This window comes from Hypoxylon fragiforme (genome assembly GCF_022984875.1).
Source record: "Hypoxylon fragiforme strain CBS 206.31 chromosome Unknown GGS25scaffold_6, whole genome shotgun sequence".
NCBI classification, from domain to species: domain Eukaryota; kingdom Fungi; phylum Ascomycota; class Sordariomycetes; order Xylariales; family Hypoxylaceae; genus Hypoxylon; species Hypoxylon fragiforme.
In genome coordinates this window covers 2,029,529-2,054,078 of record NW_026054761.1, presented here as the reverse complement: position 1 = coordinate 2,054,078, position 24,550 = coordinate 2,029,529, and the positions used below count along the sequence as shown (strand labels likewise).

Genomic DNA, 24,550 nt, shown 5'->3' with positions numbered 1-24,550 from the left:
TTTTTTTTTTGGTTTACGCTGAGCCCTTTTAACCTACCTGACCTAGTCAAATATCAACCCAATGAACCAACGCACTCCCTAAATAGAACCGTACCACCCCAATCATTACCTGCTTACCCTTACATAAATGTCTAACCTAACGTACTAAGCAGATATCAACCCTACCAAGGTAGATATGCAACCCAGCCAATGCTTAGTCCTCACTATCCTCCCAGTCCCCTATTTCCCGCGTACAGCTCAGCGAAGGCATGCTCACGCGGTTCTTCGGTTTGGGTTCCTGTTCGATCTTCAGGTCGCCTAGTTGTCGGACGCAAGAAGAAATGCCATCTTGTGAAATACCCATGGCCGTGTCATCTAGTTCGAACAAACCGTGGTGGCGACGGGTGCCGCTTTCGGGTGTACTCTGGAAAGGAATATGTGCCGTGGCATATTGCGGCGTATCCCCCGATCCATCATACATGCCAGGCTTTGGAACGCATTGCGTATCCTCCCAGGGGGCGTTGTAGGGAATAGAGGGGTGATGCTGGTAATGATAGGGGTCAACAAGAACATTGGGATAATGATGCTGCGCTGATGGTGTTGAAAAAGGGGGCGGAGATGAGTGACCAAAAGACTCATAGGCGGGCATAGGTCGGGGCTGCTGCTGCTGCCGCTGCCGAGTATCTCTCATCTCCCTGTCCTTGTCGGCCTTGCACCATCGCTCCAGACATTGGATCTCGACGTACAGGTCGCTCAGGCGCGCAAGGATCCGCCGTTCCTCCTCGACGGTCTCCGAAATGCGATACCGCAGCCATCCGCTGTGCTTTTTTGTCTCCCGCAGCTCATCCGTGCTCCCGGTCCAGTAGTTGATCTGCTCCTCGACGGCGGGGACCCGCTGGGATAGCTCAGTGGCACTCTGGTCGTGCTGCTGCAGCATCTGGAGGAGGTGCAGACGCTCCTTGTGTAGTTCATCGAACGAGCGCGGGTGCAGCCCTAGTTGCAGTGCATTGGTCGATGGCCCGGGGCCGCTGGGGACTTTTGTCAAGGGCGCAGGCTCAGGCTTGCGGCCGTTGTGGTGGTTCGATTGTGGTTCACTTGTACGGTTCCCAGATGCCTGTCCCTGACGCAGCTGCTCATCTCTTGCAACTGGTGGTAGCGGCATTTTGATCAGGATTTGGTGTTTATGATATGAGTATCTTCCTAGTAGGTAGTACGGGTATCGTTACTGACTAGTTACCTCCCTAGGGCTATTACAGGAACTTGCAACCCAGATAGGTCTGTATCTGCACCAACCCATGTTTCTAAATGGGACAGGTAGGACAAAGATCTACCATGATGAAAATTCACTAGGCATGTATGTATCAAAGAGAAACAGGCTTCCAGGGTGTTCCAGTTTTACGAGAACCATGTACATGTCGGGTGGGTGTTTAAGATTAGGGGTAAATAGAGCTTCTAGAAGCCAGGCGCTGAAGACATCGGGCAAAGACCAATATGTCTCTTTCTCGACTTTCATTGGCTTGGCTAGGCGTGAATCTTGACGAGAGGTCTTAGCTATGTAGATTTATCATGCCTGGGGTTTATATTGATAGGATCTTCCCTTCTTATCTTAATGAAAGATTGTCTATACAGAACCGTCCAGCTATATACAAGATGCTTTTTATGGTTTTGTAATGCATCTCTGTAATGTTAGTTGCATACTTCGGAGGTCGATGACGGAGATTGGCCGGCTATTGGCTTCGAGCCGGCGGCTTGCGGGGGCTTTTGGGTAAGAGTACAACAAAAGCCGACTTGGCGCAAACCCCATTTACTTCAATGTTCCTATTGAAACTCATACCTACTTCCTCAATATTATTATTGTTTATATAAGATACTCGGAAAATAAGTAAGAGAATATAGCACTCCTCTTACACAGCTTATATACCAACTACTTAACCTAGTACTCAGAACTGAATCATTCACTTTACCGGGTCAAATCGGCAAAAATGGCACCTCAGATATTATGGATCGGCTTGGGGAACATGGGAAACGTAAGCCACCAACGTCAAGATATTTATATATTCCCTCGGCTCTCCTCCCTTTTCTAATTACATCTCACTAGGGAATGGTAAAGAATCTAGTGGAGAAGGGCAACCTAGACAAACCTCTCATACTCTATAACCGGACCAAGAAGCGTTCAGAGGAACTAGCGGCTAAGCTTCCCGCGGGCAAGACAGAGATAGTCGATTCTATCGAGGAGGGCCTGAAAAAGGCCGACGTCGTTTTCACTATTGTTTCCAACGACGCCGCGGTGACTGCTATTTTTGATACCTTCTTGAAAAATGACGTTACGGGCAAGTTGTTTGTTGAATGTTCCACCATCGCCCCGGAAACGGCGGAGCAGGTGGCCAAGTCGATCACCGAGAAAGGGGGTCAGTTTGTAGCAAGTCCCGTATTTGGTGCACCGGCAGCAGCTCAAGCAGGACAACTCATGTAAGTTGAAATCCCTTACCTTGTCAAGTATACCGATATGCCCATCTATGTATATCTGGGTATATCTATGTGTACAAGAGTCTCTTAAGAGAGCACATTTACGATTTCTAATACGGCACATACAAAATCACTAACATTGATGACAACGCCAGCTTTGTCCCTGCCGGACCAAAGTCCAGCATAGACAGACTACGCCCGTACACCAAGGGCGTGATGGGCAGAGCCGAGATCGCGTTCGACGACAAGCCGTACGGCAACGCGCTCAAGCTCAAGCTGCTGGGCAACAGCTTCATCCTGAACATGGTGACGGTGCTGGGCGAGGGCTACACTCTGGCAGATAAAAGCGGCCTCGGCAGCGATCCATTGAAGCAGTTCGTCGATCTGCTGTTTGGCGGCGTGTACAGCGTCTACTCGGAACGGATGATCAATGGCACGTACTGGAAGATGGAGGAGCCGCTCTTCTCGGCGAACAACGCACGCAAGGACGCGGGCCACGCCATGAACATGGCCAAGAAGGCGGGCGCGGAGCTGAAGCTGGTGGGGGTTGCGGATGAGTATCTGAAGGGGGTTGCAGAGCATGCAGGTGGTGATAAGGGGGATATCGCGGGTATGTATGGCAGTGCTAGAAAGAATGCTGGGTTGAAGTTTGAGAATGACGCTTGATGGATATATATTATTGATGATGGAATTGTTATATCAAATTAAATGAAATATGAAATTAAATAAAAGAGAAGCCAGGTTGATTAGGATGAGTATTGAGTATTGAGTGTTGAGTGTTGAGTGTTGAAAAGTTCAAAATCTCAAGAATGAACATTTAGTTATGTACATAAGACAGACTTCAATGTTGTAACTAAACCCTTGTATAAAATGACTAAGCAATATAGTCTTGGCATTCTTATATCCAGCATCCTTATAGCCAGCATCCAAGTCAACGCCGGGAAAGTATGTAGCATTGAAACCAAGCAGCCAACATTTGAAGCTTCCAATCCAATGATAATACACTGAACATCGAAGCTCTCAACCCATTCATCTACGGCCTTGTTCTCACCACTTACCAATCCTCGCTTGCACCATTTTTACAAACTAATACTGCTCAACTCTCAACATGGCACAGGGGTACGTACACTAACCATTCATTCATTCATTGATCCATTCACTCCCCCTTCGCCGCCGCTCAAAACAACAAGCATGCTAACAACTCCGCCCAACAAACAGGTACAGCGTCTTCGTCGGCCTCGCCATCGTAGTGGCCCTGTCCGTCGCCGCATGGTTCTTCTCTCCCAAGGGCGAGAACCAGACGTGAGTCTTTCTCTTCTTCCTTTTTTCCCCTTCCTTCCTCTCTCTCTCTCTCTCTCTCTCTCTCTCTCTCTCTCTCCTACTACTTGCATCCTAACCCATTTTCCTCACCAAAACCAAACTAATCCGAATCACCCAACCACACAGGACCTGGCGCTCCTCCCTCATCCTCGCCTTCATCAGCTGCTACCTCATGTGGTTCATCACCTTCATGGCCCAGCTGCACCCCCTGATCGAGCCGAGACGGTCCAATGTCCGCGAGGGATTCCAACACGAATAAGCTCGAGGCCCGCGTACTTGGTATGCGAGCGCTGTCCGCCCGCCCAACTCCTTACCTACCAAGCCATCGCGTTCTCCGACCAGGAAAAATACATATACGACGCGCAATTGCAGCTTCCGTTGGGGGTGAAGGTCAAGGGGGAGGGGGGGAAGAATGGGAAGGGTTATGGAACATTGTTACATGTGTAAGAGCTAGGAAGACAGGGAGTGGGAGTGGACGCGATAACACGGGATAGCCTTTTGGAGAAAGGCGAAAGATGGCATAATCCTACTGCTGCTGCTACTACTACTGCGATTGAAGGAGAGAGAGAGAGAGAGCTCGCCGGAGCCGGACAGCACGGGGCGGGACTCGACTGTACAAATATCTACTTACTTACCCCATTGTTCTAACATGGCTTCATTGGGCGTTCGGGAGAGACGGGAAATATACAATGCTGTTTTAAATAAGAAAAGCTGCGCGAATGTATGTATGTATGTATGTATAACGGGTGTGCAATGGACATTCAAACATCGAGAAAGTCACGTTGGGAGGCTCAATTTTATGGATGAATGCACTTTATATTGTTCTGTAAAGAAAAGACGTGACCAAGACCAGGCGTAAACAACCACATGTACAGTAACTATCACCCAACAGCCAACCTACCCGCCCACTCCCTCGCATAAACCAAACCCGCCCACAGCGCCCTCCCATCAGCCGCAACACCGCTCTCGCTAACCGAGTCCACGCCCTCGAGCCCCACCATCCACAGAATCGCGCGTCCCACAAGCCACCTCGCAACCGCGCCCGCGGCCGTCAGCGCGATCGCGACAGCGTAGCCGCAGTCGAGGAGGATGGCGAGGGCCTCTACATTGTTGGCGACGACGGCCCAGCCGAGGCTGCGGGCGGCGGCGGGGACGTCGTAGTCCCAAATGACCATGAGGATGGGGAAGAGCTTGGTGGAGGAGGAGACGAGGAGGGCGGTCGAGACGGAGTTGGGGCGCGGGTAGGTCGGTAGGAAGCCCAGGAAGGCTAAGGGGGAGAAGGGGGAGGAGGTCAGGAAGCGGATGCTCACGTGGAAGGCGAGGGTTGAGAAGGTGCAGAGGATTACTGTTGTTGGGGGGGGATGGGTTAGCTTTATTTATCGTTATATTGGATTTGGATGGAGGAGGAGGAGGAGGAGGAGAGGAAGCAAATACGTACGGAAGTATAGATATTGAAAGACAATGGGCTGCTGTGCCAGACTCCCCAGATTACTTCCTGTCGCGGAGGAGACCGAGTCGGGCGATGGTGTGGCTTGCTTCTCGATGCGCGCCCACGTCAAGTAGACGTCGAAGAGTAACAGGAGCGTGCCTAAGCGTATGATAGACGGCTATATATTCCAAATCGCTCTTCATTAGCACTCCATTATATGAATCTTCTTTTCCCACCCTATTCTATTCTGCCACTCTCCAACCCCTCTTCATACCATAGTACAGGACAGGCACAGACGTACATCAAACTGGTCGCGCTCGCGCATGAGCGTGTTGTGCAGCAGATGCCTATACACCTGGGGCTTGATGAGGACGAGGTCGATGAAGAGGACAACGAAGTCGTGCTCGACGTACTTGTCGCAGAAGCGACCGCAGTTCTTGCACACCGTCAGCCGGATGTTGTGCCCGCTCGACGGGTCACCGGCGCCCGAGTACTGCGTCCACAGCGTCTTCACCGGGTGCCGGCACTCGATGCAGATGGGCATGGCTTTCTTGCTCTCTGTCTGTGTCTTTTTGTTGGTTTGTTCGCTTTGCGCTTTTTCGGCTGCGGTTCGGGAATATAGTATTAGTTGATGGATTGGTATAAGTTCAGCTATAGTGAGTCGGTAGCTTGGTTTGGCTTCAATGTTGGCTTTAGCAGCTACTATGTATGTGTGTAAGTAACTGAAGGCGCATTCGCAAGGACGACGACACGGTTCGATGGTCGGGATTCTTCTCTCCGATGGAATGGATATCGTGGTATTAACATGACTTTGAATCGTTGTTATTTAGGTACGAAGGACAACCGCAATGGATACAACAAACTGGAGCTTGGATTAATGATTAACGTAGATATTCCTAACCTTCAATGTTAGTGTCAAGTAAGTATGTACATAAGTAAGTTATAAGGTTATGTAAAAGTGTGAACTTTTGCGACAACAAAGTTCAAGTACTTCGTACTTAAAAAAGGGATATTCGATTCTCGAGGCCAAGTATTCAATACAGGGGAATGACGTAATGAAGCAAGGGAGCTAAATAAGCAATTGAGCCGCAAACCTTAGAACGCCAGCTGGGCTATTTACTTATACGAACTCGATGTCTCTATAGCCGATAATCTACCTGACATCCCTAATTCTAGTTTATAGATTTGTAGGAAACAAGCCCACCTCGCAAGCAAAGCACCAACATTGAAGAAGTAAGTAATTGTATATATACCGTACTTACCTACATAGGTCCCTACAATGTGCCTACATATAGGTAGTTATCGATATTCCTACGTACAGTATACAAGCAATACCTGGAAGCAAGTCTTTCCTTCTTCCCTACCCCCTTTCCCCTTTCCTACACCCCCATCCTTTCCCACCTTCTTCCCTTCCCTCCAAAAGCTAAGCCAAGCCCGTGTAAACTATACCTACTACTGTAACAGACAAGAGAAGCACGACGACAACCAAAAAAAAAAAAAATACACGCTCATATGAAGAAGAATCTCCTTCTCTTCTGCTTCCCTCTCTTCCCTAGAACGCCTTCAACAATGCAGGCACCATGTCTTGAAATCTTTAAAAAAGTAAAGCTAAAAAAAGGAAGCCGGATAGGTAAGTAGGCAAGCGTTTGCGCCGTCGCTGTATACGTTGGAATCGTGGTAGTTAGAATTTTTTTTTTTCGTATTGATCTTCGCTTGAAATGAATCAAGCTGCCTGCTTGTAAAGTTGTCTATTACCATGGACCGACCGTCTTTCCATTCCCTCTGTATCTCACGGCACTTATATCCTTAATCCGCCTTCTTCCCCTTCCCTCCCCCCAATGTCGCAGCTGTAGGCGGAGCCGACCGTCCTCTAACCGTACCCTCGCCCTCACTTCGTCCCGTCGATGCTTGGAACCCCTGGTTCAGCAGACCAGCAGCATCCTGAGCTCTCGCAAACGCACCCTGTCTTCCGTCGTCACTATTAGCATCGGCGAGCTCGATAAGATCCAAGTCCTCCGGTGGGCTTTTATACGAGCTTAGCCTTGGAGTACCGGTCCGCTTCGCCCACGCGCCGCGCAACCATGATTCGACGGATGCAGCGGCTTGTTCGAGGCCGATCCCGTTGCGGGAAGGCGAAGTAGCTTCCCGGCCTTCTTCAAAGTGGCTTTCAACGATACCCGCCGTTTCTTCTGTAGCATTATCAAACCCAAAATGTGCTGTCTCGGATCCCATAACTGACATGGAAGGCATCGAGTCGATACCAAGTCCAGGTAGTCGTTTGTTTACCCATGTATTAAAGTAGTCCTTAGCTGGGCCGGGTGCTTTCACGCTCTTTCCCATAGACCCTACACCTCCCGGCCTTCTCATCCACGCTGGAACGTCGTCTCCCTCGCCCACACTAGCGACCCTGCTTCTAGCAGATGAGGTCCCCAGGCTCGTAGGGGTCGGTCGCGCACTAAGAGAACTTTGTCGTCTAGATGAAAGCCGTCCCGGACTATTAACAGCTTCGGATGTGTTTGTGATGGTTTTTGAAAGGTCAAGAGAGTGACGTGGGGTGGAGAAGGCGGAAGCTGTGTGAATGCTCTTCTTTCGCCTAGGAGGAAAATAACCCATCGATTTCCTCGAGACTCTTACGATCTCCACGGGCTCTATAACTGAATCTAATTTAACCCACCGCACATGAGTACATGGTAAATCCTCGTCTTCCTGCTTCGGTTGTCCCGCTGATGTGCCACTGATGGACTCAAAGTAACTATCATGAAGAGTCCGCGGTGGCTGTGGGGTGGAAGTAGGGCTTCCAAACTCGGAAGCCAAAGGTGTCGTAGCTAAATGATCAACTTTCTGTGAGTGTTGGGAGGGCGGATCGCATGGCCGTCCCTTGTTTTCGCATGCATCGACGGGTATCATCAGGAATTTGCGTATTTGGATATTGTCCCGAGACCATAGCCCATTCGTCTTCCTAAACGCCTGCTCCTGGCATCTATAACGGAGGACGATGCCTGCATATGTGTCTGTAGGTTGTACACGGTGTAAATAGACCAAGTGTTCTTCAACGTCAGGTTCGCTTCCGCCTCGAGGAGTCTCGTCCGAGTTCCTCCTTTTATACCTCCCAGCTACATCCAACCCTCCATTTACTCCCTCGTAGCTTTCCAGTACACTAGCTCGTTTCCTAGCTTTCAGTTGTGCTTCTCTCTCGGCAAGAGATCCTGCTGCAATATCTCGGGCTGCCGGCCGTGACTCCGGAGGTGCCGGTCCCCAAGTGGATGTCTTGCCAAGTTTTGCAGCGCCTGCCCCGAACCCATTCCATATAGACTTCGGTCGTGATTTACTCCCGCTGCTACTGTTGGGACGTGATGGTTCGCTATTGTAACCGCCTTCTAGTAGGGACGATGCAAAATCTTGGACGGATGCCCAGCTAGGTGTCCATGAACCCTCCAGCAGCCCGCGCGAAAAGGCAGCGTTGGAGGGACTCGACCTTCCGCTCGATAGGAGATTGCTATTGCCGAGGCGCGCAGCTGGCATGGGACTTGCGCCTCGGCTGGGAATGGGGCTCTGACCAGGTGTCAAGGAGGGGGATTTTATTGCATCCCGGTTTGCGGGAACCTTCCTACTCCGCGACCTCACAGCACTCGCATCATTGGTACCAGCAGCGACTAGACCAGTTGTGGACCTCGGGGTGGCAGAGCTTGACACCCTACCCGTATCGGCCATGTTCTTGGGCGATAGGAGCCTAAGGAGGCTATGGCTGGTGTCGACTAGTCGAAAACATTGATTTCATCGGAAGAACCGTCACGCGGGGGCAACTTTCGCTCTGATCGCAGAGAGTAACTGGAAATATTTGGTATGTTTCTTGAATTAAATTGGAAATTAACCGAACGATGGCATAAGTTGAACTAGTAGCAATACTGGGAAGTTGGAACTGAAAGTAAGTAAGCAGCACCGTGGGTCGAGTCCAAATTGTGTTGGATTCCAAAGAACCTCGGATGCTACTTTTTACTTGTTCTTTTTTCAGAAACAAATTCAAATCAAAAATAGACAAAACAATGCCAGTTCAGCGCTGGGGTAAAGGAACGAACGAGGGAGGGAGTTTGGTAAGTTTGGTAAGTTTGGTATTTTTGGGAATAGTGAGTATCAGAATGAATCGAGTCGGTTATCTTGGTGCCACCAGTCTCAGTTCTGTTTGTCAGAAGAGTTTAACATTAACCAGGAGTTCGTTGAATTGTACACGTACCATTGGACTCCCCTTTTAGAGAATACCTAGGGTACATGCTAAACATTGATTGAAAGATGAACCAGGGTTAATGTACATAACTACATGTACATACATGTATTAGTGAATTTAGTGTATGGCACGTCATATAATACCTAGTAGGTACCTAGTAGTGTATGTATGTACCTAATACATCAGCCAAGACGGCTAGAGCGGCCATAATGCGTGCGATTCGGTGCGAAAATGGCCCAAAGATAACCAAGTCACTTGTAGGTTACAGGGAACCTGAGATTTAATTCGGTGTCTGTGCATCTTGAAACCGACTGGTACTGTAATGTGAAATTACATATGTACCAACTAGTTACTCTGCTAAGTGCATAAAAGTCATTTCTTTACATGACTGAACCTGTTACATACCATCACATATCACCACATTCAATGTTATGTACTGTAGCATACCAAGTGCTTTATAAACATATCAATATATTGACATGTATTTATATTGTGTCAACACACATATATAGCTGATGTTAGGGCTGGCTAGGTACCAAATACCTACGATAGGTACATATGCAGGTAGGTGCTTTTACTTTTAAACAACGATCCCCAATCATATCAGCATGATTCCATTTATTCCCTTTGAATATACGCCCAAGATTAGATTTACACCCAAACTCCTCAGCAAGGCAGAATATTACAACCCATGCTGGCGTCATGCTGCTCCACGCCGCATCTGATATTTGGTATAATGTACCACTGGTATAAGGAACAATAGTATCGATTTGTCATGTATCATCCCGCTAGCTCATAGGCATATCAAGCCCTGAAAGATTTATATCATTTCCGTTGATACCAAAGAATTGGAACCTAGAATGGCGTGTCTATGTGAGCATTGTTTTCTCCGAATCATAATATGAGAGAATTCACTTACCAGTCTTCAACATTCAACGTAGCCGGGACTGGTTGGCCTTGTGCAGATCCGGTGCTCCAGCTATCGCTAGGACTTTGGCCGTCCGGCATACCCGCATTTACGTCATTTGGCCAAAGATTGTTAGTAGCCGTATTCGTTTGGGGCTGATAGTTTCCAAGTCCTGGTTGTAAGAAAGTGTTAGCTTGCTGAGGACTTGCGTTCGCCGCCTTGTTGGGCATCCGGGGCAAGAACTGGTTGGTGGGCCCATTCTGTTGTGGAGACATACCGGCCTGCATCGAAGAAACGAGGTTCGGATCCAAGGTTTGATGATTTTGCGAAGGCGACATCTGTGGCATTGGTAGATGCGAACTTTCAGGGAAAAGCTGGTCCGGCTGGAAGTTCTCCCAAATGGACTGGGAAAGGTTCGGTGAGTTGCGAGTCACGAGGTATAAGTCCGGTGGCGTAGCTGGGACAGAGAACGAAGGGTTGAACGGAGTCGCCGGTCGTGTGTGGGGCCTACTGTTAGTCCCTCCCATAAAGGCATCCCCGGACCGGGCATTTGGTGAGTGAAGAGGGGGTCCCATCTGAGGTTGGCCTTGTGCCTGCTCGTTCCTCGGTGTTTGCGGGCGTGAACGTTCGTACGATTCCTGATGTACCGGGGTATTTATACTAAAGTCAAGGGCCATCTCGTCATATTTCCGTTTGGCGGCCGCGGCCTCTTGTTGTCTTTGTTGATGTTGCTCTAGCTGAGCAAGTCCCTGCTGGACTTTCCTATGACGTTTTCCGGCTGCCTTTTGTAACCTTTCTTCCAGGACTTTGTTGCCTAGGATCGACTCAAATAGTGTGTAAACCATCTTACCCACGAGCCATACTTTAGAAACTTCCTTGAGCGCGTCCATGCAGGTCCTGATTCGTACCTGAGTGACTTGTTGGATAGTTGGGACGGGGGATCGCATCTGATATACATGCATGATGAGAGCCGAGAACAGGCTGTAAACGACAAAGGCTGGGCAATATCGTAGCTCGTCGTGCGCTGATAGATTCTCGATGATAGATGTGATCATGCCCGCAGCTTGAAAAGCGATATTACGCGAGGGGTAGGAGGAGTCGTCTGCTGCTAACCGACTCGCGCTACTGTGGCCAGGAGGCATATGTGCCCGATGCAAGAGACAAAGCGTAGTATAATAGTTGGAGTGCAGCAGCGCACTCCAGAAGTGGTGTCGTGGCATTTCCCAGTACACCAACTTGGGGCAGTTTTGTAGCCAGTCCGCCAGTGCCATATCACTATGGGTAAGATCGATAGCGTTTTGACGTCGGCCTTTGGATGCCACCGAATATTGTTGGGATAAGACAAGACCCATGATCTCACAAAGTTTGACATATTGTAAGAAAAATTGCACATGGATAGGGTCGGGCGAAAACCCGCTCGCATTGTCTGGCTCGTCTTCGATAAAATCGTCCTCAGTAAGCATCTCCACGTCCGCATCGTCTAAATTGATATTGCATGGCCGTCCGAGTGCAACCGCAACAGATCGATCGCGAGTGAATAGGGTCCACCAGATGCGCTTCCACAGCCTCTTGTCAGCTTTGCTTAGCTGCGATGCTTCCACGCTTCTATGCATTCCCGAGCCCTGGGCAACAATGATGGCGACCCTGCTCCAGTAAAAGACGTTCTTCGTAACGTCTTCAGGGCCTTCCCAGTACCAGCCCATAAGTAGCAAAGCTTGGACGATAGTTACTCGATCATCTTCGTAGTTTGCGTCATAGAGAGCTTTTGCTCTCTTATAAAAGGTTAGTGCAGCTGGTGTGGAGGATCCGTTGGCATCCATGAGCTGCTGGTTGTTACAAACTCGCGAGCCAGCAAGCAGGACGGCCTGTAAAAGGAGGAGCGACGGCGGGTTCTTAGGATCTCGGTACTGTCTCATGAAGCGAGTCTTGTTTATTACAGGTACAATAGGGTGTACCCATTTGAAGTAAGAATCGATCAGCTCGTCGCAAAGTGACCTAGGCGGCAGTAGGAAAGCTCCACGTTGATGAAGGATATCAATCTCGATATTGTCTAATTCGGTTAAGCGGGCCCTGGACCCGCGCACATTTTCAGGGAGGGGGTAATGCACAACATCTGAAGCCCCTTGGCGATCGTGAACTAAGAGCGTTAGATTCGAGGATTCACCCAGAAAGGCCACCCTGCCAGCTTCAGTAATAGGAGCTCTCGTGAACTTCGGCTTCATCACTAGATTGACAAATGTATCATTATCAGCCTCCTCTTTCCTAGCCTGCGCTTCGGTGAGGGTTGTCGCGGGCACACCCTCTGAGGAATGGTACACGGTAGGTCGCGCGGGGAAGGTGGTGGAGGAGCCAGCATTAGGCTGCGGAGACGGTTCTTCGACGACATCACCGCGGTCGCTCAAGACAACTAAGTTAATATTCATCATCTTCATTCATATCTCCAGAAGCACGAAGAATATGCACGCACCTATCTGAGTCTTTGGTTGTGGTTGACTGGGGTTTTTTCCTCTTGGGTTGTGGGATTTTGCACTCGATTTGGAAGGCGACGCAGTTCGTACAGGGAACGCCGAGGCTCGCGGCATCGCATCGCACCTGTTATAAGTACTCCATAAATATCATCTTCTCTGTAAATTGGCGTAGTGATAATCGTAGTCATTTGAATTGACGAATCGAATGGGTTTAATTCGTACCTTTCTAGCATGGCAAGTCTGTTGAAAGCCGAGTGGTCAGTTTAGTAATGCAGGGCAAGGGGATTATGGATCGCATTGCTCGAGATGCCTCGGCACGATTACAAGTAATCCCACCACAAGCCCCAGATTAGGTAGCTCGGGTTTATGTAGCTTAGAGACAAAAAGGAATATAAAAAGGCATTAATGACCACCAAACTCCTAAAAAGGAGTAAGCCCCTAAAGTTAAAGAAAAATTACGCACCTCACAAGCTCTCGAGGCTCGTTGTCTATTCAAAATACACAATCAGTCAACCAATTAGTCGCGTGCTCGTACGTGCTCGTAGGCGCATGCGTGCAAATATAGACTATGCTGCTACGACATAGTATATGGGGAAATCGTACGAACCTGCGGAAACTTAGTTGACCTTGCGCATTCTGCGTCGCTGTCATCGGCCCAGGTGAAGTACTTTGGTTATGAGGTGGTGTAGGCTGCGACGGCGAATTCGATTGCTGTGGTTGTGGTTGCGGTAGAGATTGCTGTTGTTGTCTTGCCAATTCACCATTGCTGGCATTCATTCCCAACTCCATGATTCGAATGTCGACTGATTATAACTTGGGAGTGATGTGAACATGTAACGGCGCAAGAGGCGGGGTTCGTGAAGATAATTAATCCTGTTGTCGATCCTAGGGATAGCCGTCTGCGAGAGAGCTTGGAATTGGAGTCAATTTCACCGTCGCACGTTGGCAGGAAACAAAGCGCTTGAGTGCTGAAAGTTATGTACTTGGGTAGGTAAGTACCTGGTTACTTGGTAAATAAGTGGTCAGGTCACTGGTCTGATCAATGGTTAAAAGGTAGAAAGGTACGAAGTAGGTAGGTGGTAAAAAAGAATTTCCCTTGCGCCCGCTAAAGAAAAAAAAATAAGAAGGAATAAAAGGGTCGAGTGGGAAAATATAGAGCTCGGGACCACAAATGAAGAGGGACTGAGGGAGGGATAGTGAGAGAGGCGAGGCGATGTGATGATGAGATATTGCGGTTGCGGGTGTTGGAATTAATGCGACAAGGGGACGGGATGTTTGAAGCGTTAAAGCGTTGAAGCTTTGAGCGGATTTCGAAAATTTAGTTCTCGAGCGCGGCTGTCCTTAGTGTCTCCTCCCAGCTGGCAGTTGCGACAAGTGCTAACTTCCCCAACTATCTAACCTACATATACATATATTAGCCCGATCTGTTGTTTCAACTTCAATGTTGTTTGTCAGGTACGAAGCAATCAGAATTATACATAATTCCGTAGTTGCCGATGTCTTGAAAACCACCTTCCACAGTACAAAGTATGTACTTAAACATTTTGAATCTTTCGTACCTTGCATGTCTACTGGGCTGTGTAATACATATCTCCATACATACATCATCTCATTATTCATTCATATCGGTAAAGTCTTAGCGCAGTTTATGCCTTTCAGGTCCTTATCGTTTTAGGGGATGATGGATTTCGTAACATTTGAACCCGTTTGAACCCATTCTCTTTTTTTTCTTTTTTTTTTTTCCACAATGAATGCTGTGCCGTACTATAAGGCTTTTTTTCTCAACATGCTTTACTCGTGAGTATATGAGACTCAGTACCTCATATTGGGTAGTCGAATGCTAGATGTATACTTTTGTTATACCCCCCCCTTTATTCACATGTGATAAGGCTGTGAAGTCATCGCTGTTTATACCAGATGGCAATATTACAATATAGGTAGTAGGTCCTGATAAATATCTTTCGGTAGTCCAAACCAATCGTCCAAAGTCCTCGTACTAGGATCTAGTTCGAAATCGGAATGTGACTCGACCTTGTCACACCGTTTGTTTGCCTCAAGCCCGAAAGTTTATGGTCAGACGACGAGTATGCAATGCAAGCCCGTACATAACGAACCAGGCCATTGGCTCCCTAAGGAAAGCCACCTCCCAAGCCTCAAGCTAAGTCATGTATATAGATATATATAAGTACGTACAACCATACCTAGAATCAATATTTGCGTATGAGGTAGGTAGGCAAGTAAGTTATTAAAGATTATATTATTGTGTGCGCCAGTGCAGTGCTGACATGTGAATGTGAACGAGCGTTGAAGAAATCATATCAGTTCTTTTAGTCAGGTCCCCCAATCCCTGCTGGTCTTTCATAGACAAGCGGGAAACGAACCGGTTTTGGTTTCGTTCGCCGTTACCAAGATTCGAAATCTGGGGCGTCAGTAAAGATTGCCATTCGACACGTGGAATGAATTCCTTCACGCTAGATAGGTTAGGTTGACTGCCGGCTAGGCACTACATACCTTACGTAGGTAATAGAAGGGGTTACTGCTTACCTGATAGGTAGTAGTCAATATTACTATACAGGTAGGTAGATATGTAAGATGATACTCAGCCTGAGGCTATGTTGGACACGGAGTATTGAGAATACTTATATTCCCCGGTCGAACCCAATTGATCACCACCTCACTACTGTAGGTATATGTAGGAGAAAACGATACCCAAATAATGGTACGTGTCGCATCAGAAGCAAACCACCTCTAAAGACAAAAACACGTTCAGGGGGTACTGTAGACACCACGTCAGTTTCTAGAAGCCAACAGGGGGGAGGGTCTTAGGTTAGCTTATTCCGGCCTGATCCTGGAACGGGTTAGTGATGGCGTTGTGACCTCGAAATTTGAGACAGCGCTACATGATAGGTACATACAAGTAAGTGAATCGATTCTTTGTCGACAAGAAAAAAAAAAAAAAAAAAAGAAAGAAAAAAAAAAGCTAACCGTGCCTTTTTCGTCAATGGCAGATCGCGGCAGTGAGCTGTCAACCTCAGCTATAGATCTTGGCGTTATTAAAATCCCAATTTTCCGAACTGTGAGGATTTGGGGGAAGGGGGCTTTGCAGCTTGAGGGATGACAAACACGTAACACTTGCCGAGGTTCGCAGTATAGTTATTGTATAGTACAGTACTAGTACGCTCTTTGCGTACTAGGTAGGCTCTGGTAGAGAGCCATTCATCTTACAGGATCATTTCAAGTGTATATCTGGACAAACATAGTATAATACGTAATGCATTCAGTTTTATTCTGCCTTTTGCCTTCTGCTGTCTACCTACTCGGCAAACAGGCTTCTATTTCTTCTCTGAAATAGGAGTCGAGGAGTCCACATGCTCAGTCTTTCCATTGGGCGTTTCTATTGGCGCTCCTGGCATCTTTCCATTACTTATAGCTGATTGTCCGTAGGAGCTGTTTACTTCGATGCCAGAAATGAAAAATGCGCTCACGCCCTCTAGAGCCGCGAGAAAAACGCATAGAAGACTAGCTATGGCGAAGTGACTGATCGTGGACCCGATCTCGAGCCACGAGCCCTCGTCCTTCACCACCCAAAAGAAGTAGAGGGTTAATAAGTCGCTTATGGCCATCGTGACCATGAAAAGCGCCGAGGGAGCTACCCCAATTCTCTTGTTGAGAATGCCTAGATTTGCCGATACGAGGGCAAATGGGATCATAAGTTTGAGCGTGAGGAGTGCCCCCTGAGATAAGGGGTCAAATATTGGTATGAGTCGGCACACGCTCTCTAAACTGAATGATGAGATTGACGCAATGTTGCCAGTGCTGAAAAATGCCGACTGAAGGAGGACAAAGAAAAATAATGCTACGCGAGCATCTGACAAACGTAGGGGTCGGAATTTCGATACGGCTGTCCCAGCCGTTACCTGGACGTTGCTTTCCGCTTTTCCTGCCGGCTGTAGGAACTCGTAGATATACTGTTCTAATCGGACCCATGTCACTAACATGAGGCTAAAAGCAAAGTAGAATAAGCCCTCGTATGATATCGTCAAAATCACGAAGGTTGGTGCAAAGGTTAGAAAAATAACCAGTAACCTATGAAGATAATGGTTGTTAGGTTGGAGCCGGTGGGCAAATGGCATCAAGAATGATACAACCAAGACAAGCCATCCTACAATTTGGCTTCCACGTGGTAGGCCCTCCTTTGCTTGTAATGACAGAACACTAGTTCGAGTTACGAACATAGCTAGTAGGACAAGCCCAATCTATTAAAGATTAATACAATTTTTTCTCCTTTGTTTTTGGGGGAGAGAAATGTAGGCCTTACCTGAATTCCGATTAGAGCTCTTGAAAGATCCTTGCCTTTTGGGGGACTCGCAAATCTCTTCGACTTCGAGTTGGCGGGTTTGGCTAACAGTTTATTGTCGAAAATCAGGTACAGGACGCCAACGACAACCATGAGCAGACCGCCAAGAAGACTGTAGCATGTAAGCTTAGTCTTGAATAATTAAGAGTTTGAATAATCTTACATAAGGGGCAAGCTTTCGACCTTCATTGCTGGAAGCAGGGTGAAGACGCTCATTACAAGACACGATATAAACCATTGTACCGAAAGAATGGCATGTTTCTGAAGGAAAGATACCCCCAAGGTCAATGGGTATAATGCACCAACAAGGAACAGAACTGTTAAGACTTCTCGGTGAATATATCCAATTGCCTGTATCATGTTAATAAACTAATTAATCGATAGGGGAGAAAAGGGGGAGGGCTATCAATTACCAGGGACTCGATAATGCCAACATAAGTAGCTGCGTTGAGCACAAGGGATAACACGTTCGCGCCGGTCTTAATGTGGCCAAACAAGGCCCTTCTTCCTTGGACCCAACTATCCTTACGCGCGTAAACTTCTTCCCAGAAGAATACAGGAAAGAAGGCATACGCATAGTATGTTAAGGGTGAATGAGATATGATGAAGGACGCATATAGAATGACGAGGAAAGAGGAGAAGACAGCTGTGCCTCCAAGGGTTCTCGACGGCTGTGTGGTTCCTTGTAGTACATGCAGGTCCAAGACAGTCGTTAGAGCATACGCCATCCACCCCAAGTAGCCAATGGTGATGAGAGCTCTTAAGAACAGCCAATCATAAGTCTGCAAATAGCGCATTCCCTCAAGTCCGATTTTCATCAGCGCCGCGGATTCTTCGATGGCTTCTTCGTACCTTCCATTATCGATCAATTCCTTGATATGCGATATTCGGTTGTCAGGGGTTGAGCCAGTTCCCTCACTAAGGGGTTTGTATGATTGATATCTCAACTCCTTTTCCTGTTTGCTGGCCTCCTTTACCTTGTACATTTCCAAAATCTCTTGAGCGTTTACTAAAGACGCTTCGGCTTTTTGCTTAATGTTTGCAGAGAGATAAGCCAATGGCAGTTCACCAACAGAATTGGCAGGAAATTCGACGCCAATCAAATAGGCCATTAAAGCTGCAACATCGGCCTGGTGCACGTCATTCCTCTTGACGTGATCCAAATTCCAATCCGAGGAATATTCATCGTGGCCAGGGGCGATGGTGCCTGGATATACAGATGGCTTCGCAATACCTGACCCCCAAGCGATCAACGGAGTCCTGGTGTTATCTGGGTGGCCATCTCCATGGCTTCCCCAATCGCTCATGCCATGATCAGCCGTAAAAACAAAGGCAGTACGGTCGTCGCCATAGAACTTCTGAAATAGCTCGGTAATTTCCTTGACTCCTTGGTCGACAACTTTAATGTTATGCAGATACTCATCCGAGTATGGTCGGTATGAATGGCCGGCAGTATCAAGTCCTAGGAGGTGGAGGAAGAAGACGATTTTGTCTTGCTTAATAGCATTACTTAGAGTCTTGTTCTTTTCCGCCGCAGCGAAAAGATCTTTCACTCCGTCGAACACGTATAGATCTAGCTCGACTGCACCCTTGGAGAAATCTTCAAATTCAGCGTCGTAGCAGTCTGCATCTATCCTGCCGGGAATTGCGCCATGCTGGAACATAGGAAGAATATCAGGGCTACCCCAACTCCACGTATGTGCGCTTCTATTGAAGACGCTATCGAAGTTTACAGGGTTGAGCTTCCAACCAGTCGCAACAGCCGAAACATCCTCATAGAGTCCTGCTATGAGTGCGACGTGACCGGGTCGTGATTCTGTAGGCACCCTCGTGTGAGATACGCCAAAGGTGCCATGTTCGAGAACGCGGGACCGCAAATACGGTGCAAGTGGTCGCGGAGTGCGGTCGGCCTGGGTCTTCGGAAAGGGATCAGGGTGCGATTGAAAAGCTTTGTCCGCGCGCAGTCCGTCGCCTAATAGGTATGCTGTCAGCGGGGGGTTCTAGACTTACACATGGATGTGCACTCTATAAGGTAAACGGTACTAGGTACACACCAACAAAAAGAACAAGCCGGTCCGCCGGTGCTTTTACTCCCGCGGGTCTTTCTAATTGGAACAATTGCATCCCACTAACGATTGGACTGACGAAGTAAATATCGAATATAGAGTATATATAAATTAGATGAAATACCACGGCTATAGCCAGGAATTTGAAGCGACTGGCGCCCGCCATAGCTGCAGGTCGAAAGAGGCAGGTCGCGTTACGAAGTGGAATAGATAGGTTAGGAAAGTAGAGGTTAAGTGAAGAAGTAAGTGCCTTGCCAAGATATAAAGGGTTTAGGCAAGGTGATTCGCTCGACTCGAATCCTTGGGTATTACTTATCTAAGGTCAGAGAAGAGAGATAGCCAATATATTAGCCATCTATTATGTCCAATGGAAGATTGTTGAAGTTGGGAATTGACAAAAAAAAAGAAGAAAAATGAAAATAAAATATAAAGATAGAAGGGGGGTGGAATAATTCAAAGCTTGAAAAGTTGAAGTTTGTACATAGTAGTTTGTTTAACAAACGGAAAGCTCAAGTCTCCCGAGCCGTCAAGGTGTCCATCTGAAAATCCGCGTTTCAATTTACAGGGATTATTACAGGGCTGATTACGTACTTATGTACCTTGCTGCATAAGCTTTGAAACAAGCGGGAGGTAAAACCGTAGGCTCCACCAATGCGACGGCGCCTACTGCCTACTAGTACCTAACCTAGTAAGAATTAGCCTCGGGGATTGCAGCAATAGGAGCCCATTGTGCACTCAATCACGCTTGCCATCGATTATGTACTAGTAGTACCTGGGTAAATAAGCTTATTTTTATTAACGTTCAACGTTGAACATTGAATGCTGATGATATCACGGCGGGTACTAAAGACCTAAGAGGACCTGACATTCAAAACAATCCCCGAAATAGATACTGAATAATCGAATATTATTCTAGTACCCAGCAAGATATATACAGTTCTTCCATTTCCCCCCTCAAAGAGATTGTCCAACATAACTATACCTCTCATCGCAATTTACTCCGGGCGTTCAGTCAAGGACTTCATAACTCTTGAGTAGAACCTCGCAGCATGCGATTGGGGAAAAGTGATCTCCTCTACGAGATAATCAGGTAGGATCTCCATTAACTCTTCATCTCGGCTCGGATCTAGTTGCGGCATGTATATGAACTGAGGCTCGTCAAGTTTCTGCGTCAACTCATCCCCACCAACAGCCAGTTTGAAATGGAGGGCTACAACGATGGTCAGCTTGGCGTTTTATCAATATAAAAGGGTCGGGTGGAAACTCACTTCCGTTTCTCCCAGTCTGAATGCAATCATATGTCTCTACACCCTGCTCCTGCTTGATGCCACGGACAATCAGCCCGGTTAAGTCTCCATACAGGTCTTCCTTCATCTGGGCCAAGTGGGCAGCGGCCTCGGCGCTGGCGAGCATTCGGTTGTTCGCGCTCGATCCCTTGATGGCGCTGCCTGGAACCTTTACAGCTATTGGATCAACCGATCGAGCCGCGGCCAGTTTTGTGGAAAGCGTCTTGAGTTCTGTCTTTGCTTCTGATAAAGATGCGTTTGTATCGGTGACCTTATTCTGCAGTTGCTCTGCTTTGGACTGGCTAGCTTCAAGTTGCTGTCTTAAAAGCTGTGCTTCTTTAGCGAGCTCGGTCTGAATGGTCAGCTGTGCCTTCAAGGTCTCGATGAGTTGATTGGCAGCTACAAAATGTTAATTTCGTTATCAGTATTCACGTATGATTTCTGCTACTTACTATTGGCCTTCTCCTCTGATTGCTTCTTGAGTCGGTCATAATTGCGTTCAGCCTCCTTAACACCAATCTCTCGCAAGTCGCGATATTTCGCTTCCAAGCTCTCATATTTCCGGTTTAACTCCCCCACTCGCCTTCTCATCGATGGCTCGTGTATCTCGGAATCCGACGCGGGGACTGTTCTTCGGCTTGCACCGAAGACACTATGTGATTGGTGCCGTTGGACAGACGAAGAGCCGGGACGCGGGTGAGGCGGCAGGTCTTCTACTTGGTCATACTCCTCAACGCTCAGTTCCGTTGTTTCGGGCGCCTGTGTTTCCGGGATCTCCTCCTCGACTGGTTGCGTTTCAGGAATTTCAAGTTCTGTGGGCGCAGCCTCGACTTTGGGCTTTGGTTTTCGCCCTCGTTTAGCGGCCGGTCGAGTTGCCGGCTCTGGTTTAGGTTCTGGTTCATCTGCAGTGGGAATATCTTCTTCGTTGGATAATTTTGGAACTTTCGTGGCCCTTGGGCGTCCCCTTCCAGCCTTGGGTTTCGCATCGGAAGCCATCGAGCTCTCGTCTTGCTCCTCTTCAACGGCTGGCGCAATGTCTTCCGTGGCAGGTCGCTTGTTTCCCTTGCCGCGCGTAGGTTTGTCTGATACATTTGCCGATTTGTCAGCAAGGACTTTTCGCGCTGCTGCGTTCGTTATGGTAGTCGTCCTACCATTAGTTTGACGCGTCGCATTCTGATTTGATTTGGTGACTCGGTTCGCAGCAGCTGCACGGGGTTTTCTCGCTGGTGCCATTTTCGTTGTTGTAATAGCTACTGAATCGTCGGCCAACACATCCACTTCCTCCTCGTCCGACTCAACCAACCCAAGAAGCGCAGCAACTCTCGTATTTGACATCGAACGCGTAACAGCAATTGGTGGCGCGTCTTTCGGTTCTGTAAATGATTGATCGGCGCCAATGGTATGCACTGCAATGATATTAAAATTCGATTGTATACGTAGGTACCTAGTAGGGAGGTAAGTAAAGAAGACTTGTAATTCCTTTGTGATATTTGTTATCACGGGACAATAAGGTGGAGATATATCGCCTATGCAGGCTACGTAGGTAAGTAAGAGTATACCAGGTAGGTAAGTAGATTGTAGATTGTGATTGTGATTGTGATGGGGTTCAAGGGGGTTGTGATAATGGTGGGATGAGTTTGTCGCCAATCAGGTCTTTTCAAGTTAGAAGCAAGTAAACAAAGCTAAGCAGGCTAATAATACTGGGGCTCCATAATACACAGTTCATGGTTAGTTAGGTACATACATAATAAAACAAACGCGCCTAGAAAGAAAAAAGGAAAAAAGAAAAAAGAAAAAAGCTTTGAACTTCAACGTCGGAAGCAGCTACGCCACATCTCGCCACATTATTTTTTAGTTAAGTGGCGTAACCATACCGTTTGATTTGGGCCCTTCAAGGTCACCCTTACATAGTACCCAAGATATCCTGGCAACTTTCAACAGTCCAATACCGATCTAGGGCCGTATACGTATTAATTACCTAGGTACGGATTATTTATCGTGGCGTGTCTCATACAAAACCTCAGACTGTCCATTTGTCTCTCCCAGCCAACGGGGAGACATCAAATTAACAAATGCTTCTCAGTTGGCTTAATCAGTCCGTCGCCATGGTTGACAGAAGACGAAATGGTGCCGACTATATCTGGGACTTGCTTTTGATCCTAGGCACGGTATGTCGCTCTCTCTATTATCGATGCAAATAAATGTGTTGGTGCTACATGCTACCTGGTTACAGTACAATATAAATCAATGCTAATTACCTATATTCATCCTTCAGGCTGGAACAGCATGGTATCTAACTAGAAATGTCATCTCAACCCTTCAAGGCACACTCGCCGACCCAGAAAAAGACAAGCGCGAACAAGCTCGACTCAAAGCGAAAGCGAACCTCCAGAGACTACAAAAATCGAGAGACTATGAAGAAAACAATGGTGAAGACGTCGCGAACGGAACTAGGAGAGGGCCTCGAATTGAGGATCTGGCCCTCAACGAGTATGAGAACCTTGTTGCATTAGAAGTCGTCGCACCTGAAGACATACCCGTTGGTTTTGATAGTAAGCAATGCGAATATGATACTTCTAGCCTCACAATGCTAATATAGACGGCAGACATTGGCGGACTGGAAGATATCATCGAAGAAGTGAAAGAATCCGTCATATATCCATTAACAATGCCACATCTCTACTCACACGCTGCACCGCTATTATCTGCGCCATCTGGTGTACTACTCTATGGACCCCCTGGTTGTGGCAAGACCATGCTTGCGAAAGCTGTCGCGCATGAAAGCGGCGCTTCCTTCATCAATCTTCACATCTCGACTCTGACTGAAAAGTGGTATGGAGACTCAAACAAACTTGTGCGGGCAGTCTTCTCCCTTGCTCGCAAACTCCAACCTGCCATTATCTTCATAGACGAGATAGATGCCGTGCTTGGTACTAGAAGGAGTGGTGAACACGAAGCAAGCGGAATGGTCAAAGCAGAGTAAGCCTTGTATCTATTCATTAACACATATTGCGATACTAATGGCTATCAGATTCATGACTCTATGGGATGGTTTAACTTCGGCAAATACCCAAGGGCTCCCTGCGAGGATTGTTGTACTTGGAGCAACCAACCGTATTCACGACATCGATGAAGCCATCCTTCGAAGGATGCCCAAGAAATTTCCTGTATCTTTACCCGACAAGAACCAACGATTACGAATACTCCAGCTCATCCTTAAGGATTCCAAAACCGACCCTACCTTCAACATTGAGTATATTGCTCGAGTAACGGCCGGTATGTCTGGTAGCGATATTAAGGAAGCCTGCCGTGATGCTGCTATGTCTCCCGTCCGAGAGTACATCCGTGAGCACCGAGCAAGTGGAAGCTCCATGTCCGCAATTGACCCTACGAAGGTTCGAGGGATTCGTACGGAGGATTTCTTCGGGCGAAAAGGCACGGGGCAAATTCTGATGAAGAACCATTCTCAAGCGAAATCTAAATCTTCAAGTAGTGAGTATGAGGATATTGACGATGATGCAGCTACGGTTGAAACTTCAACTGCTAGTCAAAAGACGACTGGAGCAGCGACTGAAGCAACTGAAGCTTCTGTGTAAAGACAACATTGGTATGAACCTAATATGAGCAAACTGGAGGGGTTGGAACAAAGGCGTTCACATGTGGATCTATGGGTGTTATCTGGGTACTAGGTATGCTTGGGATGAGGGATAGCCGTCACTACCAGGTAGGGTCTTGCTATCAGAAGGATCCCTATAGGCATGAGTTAAAGACACGTCACTCTGTATGATATCAATCATCTTTCTATTCTTGTGAAGCCTACACAACTTTTGAGGCTCAAGATATCTCTCTCTCAAAGCACACACAAATTATGTGTCTTACCTGTTTATGTACCTAACTTAGCTGAAGGTATTTACAGTAACTTACTAGATGTACACACCTATGCATGATGTAAGTATATAGCATATGTTATATGTGTTATATGTGTTATATGTTAGGTACTATCGTGCACTTGCAGTTCATCTCCTTACACGCATACACATATTGGCCTTA

At 47.5% G+C, this 24,550-nt stretch overlaps 8 protein-coding genes across 8 annotated transcripts; 3 read left to right on the top strand and 5 right to left on the bottom strand.

The window, feature by feature from the left end:
• Positions 1-193: 193 nt before the first annotated feature.
• GGS25DRAFT_522923 (uncharacterized protein) lies at positions 194-1,141 on the bottom strand (the record flags this gene model as incomplete). The annotated part of the gene is made up of 1 exon (XM_049264332.1): positions 194-1,141. The coding sequence occupies one exon, from the start codon at positions 1,139-1,141 to the stop codon at positions 194-196; it is 948 nt and encodes a 315-aa protein (XP_049115802.1).
• A 614-nt stretch (positions 1,142-1,755) lies between these two features.
• Positions 1,756-3,277, top strand: GGS25DRAFT_495619 (6-phosphogluconate dehydrogenase 2). The gene is made up of 3 exons (XM_049261467.1): positions 1,756-2,006; positions 2,078-2,448; positions 2,601-3,277. The coding sequence occupies exons 1-3, from the start codon at positions 1,962-1,964 to the stop codon at positions 3,109-3,111; spliced, it is 927 nt and encodes a 308-aa protein (XP_049115801.1). The 5' UTR covers positions 1,756-1,961; the 3' UTR covers positions 3,112-3,277.
• Positions 3,278-3,415: 138 nt separating this feature from the next.
• Positions 3,416-4,582, top strand: GGS25DRAFT_495618 (ATPase, V0 complex, subunit E1/e2). The gene is made up of 3 exons (XM_049261466.1): positions 3,416-3,564; positions 3,664-3,747; positions 3,892-4,582. Exons 1-3 carry the CDS (start codon positions 3,554-3,556, stop codon positions 4,022-4,024), a joined length of 228 nt encoding a protein of 75 aa, XP_049115800.1. The 5' UTR covers positions 3,416-3,553; the 3' UTR covers positions 4,025-4,582.
• Positions 4,583-4,646: 64 nt separating this feature from the next.
• Positions 4,647-8,905, bottom strand: GGS25DRAFT_514778 (carbohydrate-binding module family 50 protein; the record flags this gene model as incomplete). Its single annotated transcript, XM_049263023.1, has 5 exons — positions 4,647-5,110; positions 5,204-5,372; positions 5,496-5,549; positions 5,640-5,740; positions 7,075-8,905. The coding sequence occupies 5 exons, from the start codon at positions 8,903-8,905 to the stop codon at positions 4,647-4,649; spliced, it is 2,619 nt and encodes an 872-aa protein (XP_049115799.1).
• Positions 8,906-9,852: 947 nt separating this feature from the next.
• GGS25DRAFT_331605 (fungal-specific transcription factor domain-containing protein) lies at positions 9,853-13,874 on the bottom strand. The gene is made up of 5 exons (XM_049257902.1): positions 13,399-13,874; positions 13,255-13,279; positions 12,791-12,915; positions 10,336-12,720; positions 9,853-10,271 (listed from the first exon to the last, which is right to left on the bottom strand). Exons 1-5 carry the CDS (start codon positions 13,578-13,580, stop codon positions 10,205-10,207), a joined length of 2,784 nt encoding a protein of 927 aa, XP_049115798.1. The 5' UTR covers positions 13,581-13,874; the 3' UTR covers positions 9,853-10,204.
• A 2,249-nt stretch (positions 13,875-16,123) lies between these two features.
• Positions 16,124-19,380, bottom strand: GGS25DRAFT_514776 (GPI ethanolamine phosphate transferase 1; the record flags this gene model as incomplete). Its single annotated transcript, XM_049263022.1, has 5 exons — positions 16,124-17,047; positions 17,110-17,260; positions 17,312-17,499; positions 17,562-19,120; positions 19,203-19,380. The coding sequence occupies 5 exons, from the start codon at positions 19,378-19,380 to the stop codon at positions 16,124-16,126; spliced, it is 3,000 nt and encodes a 999-aa protein (XP_049115797.1).
• Positions 19,381-19,988: 608 nt separating this feature from the next.
• On the bottom strand, positions 19,989-22,284 carry GGS25DRAFT_495604 (chromosome segregation protein Csm1/Pcs1-domain-containing protein). Its single transcript, XM_049261465.1, has 4 exons — positions 21,652-22,284; positions 20,953-21,582; positions 20,483-20,899; positions 19,989-20,424 (listed from the first exon to the last, which is right to left on the bottom strand). Exons 1-4 carry the CDS (start codon positions 21,833-21,835, stop codon positions 20,210-20,212), a joined length of 1,446 nt encoding a protein of 481 aa, XP_049115796.1. The 5' UTR covers positions 21,836-22,284; the 3' UTR covers positions 19,989-20,209.
• On the top strand, positions 22,276-24,460 carry GGS25DRAFT_495602 (AAA-domain-containing protein). Its single transcript, XM_049261464.1, has 4 exons — positions 22,276-22,668; positions 22,776-23,052; positions 23,107-23,479; positions 23,532-24,460. The coding sequence occupies exons 1-4, from the start codon at positions 22,573-22,575 to the stop codon at positions 24,094-24,096; spliced, it is 1,311 nt and encodes a 436-aa protein (XP_049115795.1). The 5' UTR covers positions 22,276-22,572; the 3' UTR covers positions 24,097-24,460.
• Positions 24,461-24,550: the final 90 nt, after the last annotated feature.

Excerpts from the sequence above, each read along its gene's own strand:
- GGS25DRAFT_495619 (XM_049261467.1), top strand. The coding sequence starts at position 1,962 with ATGGCACCTCAGATATTATGGATCGGCTTGGGGAACATGGGAAAC. Across the intron at positions 2,007-2,077 it reads GCTTGGGGAACATGGGAAAC|GGAATGGTAAAGAATCTAGT; the intron begins GTAAGCCACCAA and ends ACATCTCACTAG. Across the intron at positions 2,449-2,600 it reads GCTCAAGCAGGACAACTCAT|CTTTGTCCCTGCCGGACCAA; the intron begins GTAAGTTGAAAT and ends TGACAACGCCAG.
- GGS25DRAFT_495618 (XM_049261466.1), top strand. Across the intron at positions 3,748-3,891 it reads CCCAAGGGCGAGAACCAGAC|GACCTGGCGCTCCTCCCTCA; the intron begins GTGAGTCTTTCT and ends CCAACCACACAG.
- GGS25DRAFT_331605 (XM_049257902.1), bottom strand. The coding sequence starts at position 13,580 with ATGGAGTTGGGAATGAATGCCAGCAATGGTGAATTGGCAAGACAACAA. Across the intron at positions 13,280-13,398 it reads GGTCAACTAAGTTTCCGCAG|ACAACGAGCCTCGAGAGCTT; the intron begins GTTCGTACGATT and ends TATTTTGAATAG. Across the intron at positions 10,272-10,335 it reads ACGTTGAATGTTGAAGACTG|GTTCCAATTCTTTGGTATCA; the intron begins GTAAGTGAATTC and ends ACGCCATTCTAG.
- GGS25DRAFT_495604 (XM_049261465.1), bottom strand. The coding sequence starts at position 21,835 with ATGTCAAATACGAGAGTTGCTGCGCTTCTTGGGTTGGTTGAGTCGGAC. Across the intron at positions 21,583-21,651 it reads TGCGACGCGTCAAACTAATG|ACAAACCTACGCGCGGCAAG; the intron begins GTAGGACGACTA and ends CAAATGTATCAG. Across the intron at positions 20,425-20,482 it reads TCAGACTGGGAGAAACGGAA|CCCTCCATTTCAAACTGGCT; the intron begins GTGAGTTTCCAC and ends CCATCGTTGTAG.
- GGS25DRAFT_495602 (XM_049261464.1), top strand. The coding sequence starts at position 22,573 with ATGCTTCTCAGTTGGCTTAATCAGTCCGTCGCCATGGTTGACAGAAGA. Across the intron at positions 22,669-22,775 it reads TGCTTTTGATCCTAGGCACG|GCTGGAACAGCATGGTATCT; the intron begins GTATGTCGCTCT and ends TTCATCCTTCAG. Across the intron at positions 23,053-23,106 it reads CATACCCGTTGGTTTTGATA|ACATTGGCGGACTGGAAGAT; the intron begins GTAAGCAATGCG and ends TATAGACGGCAG.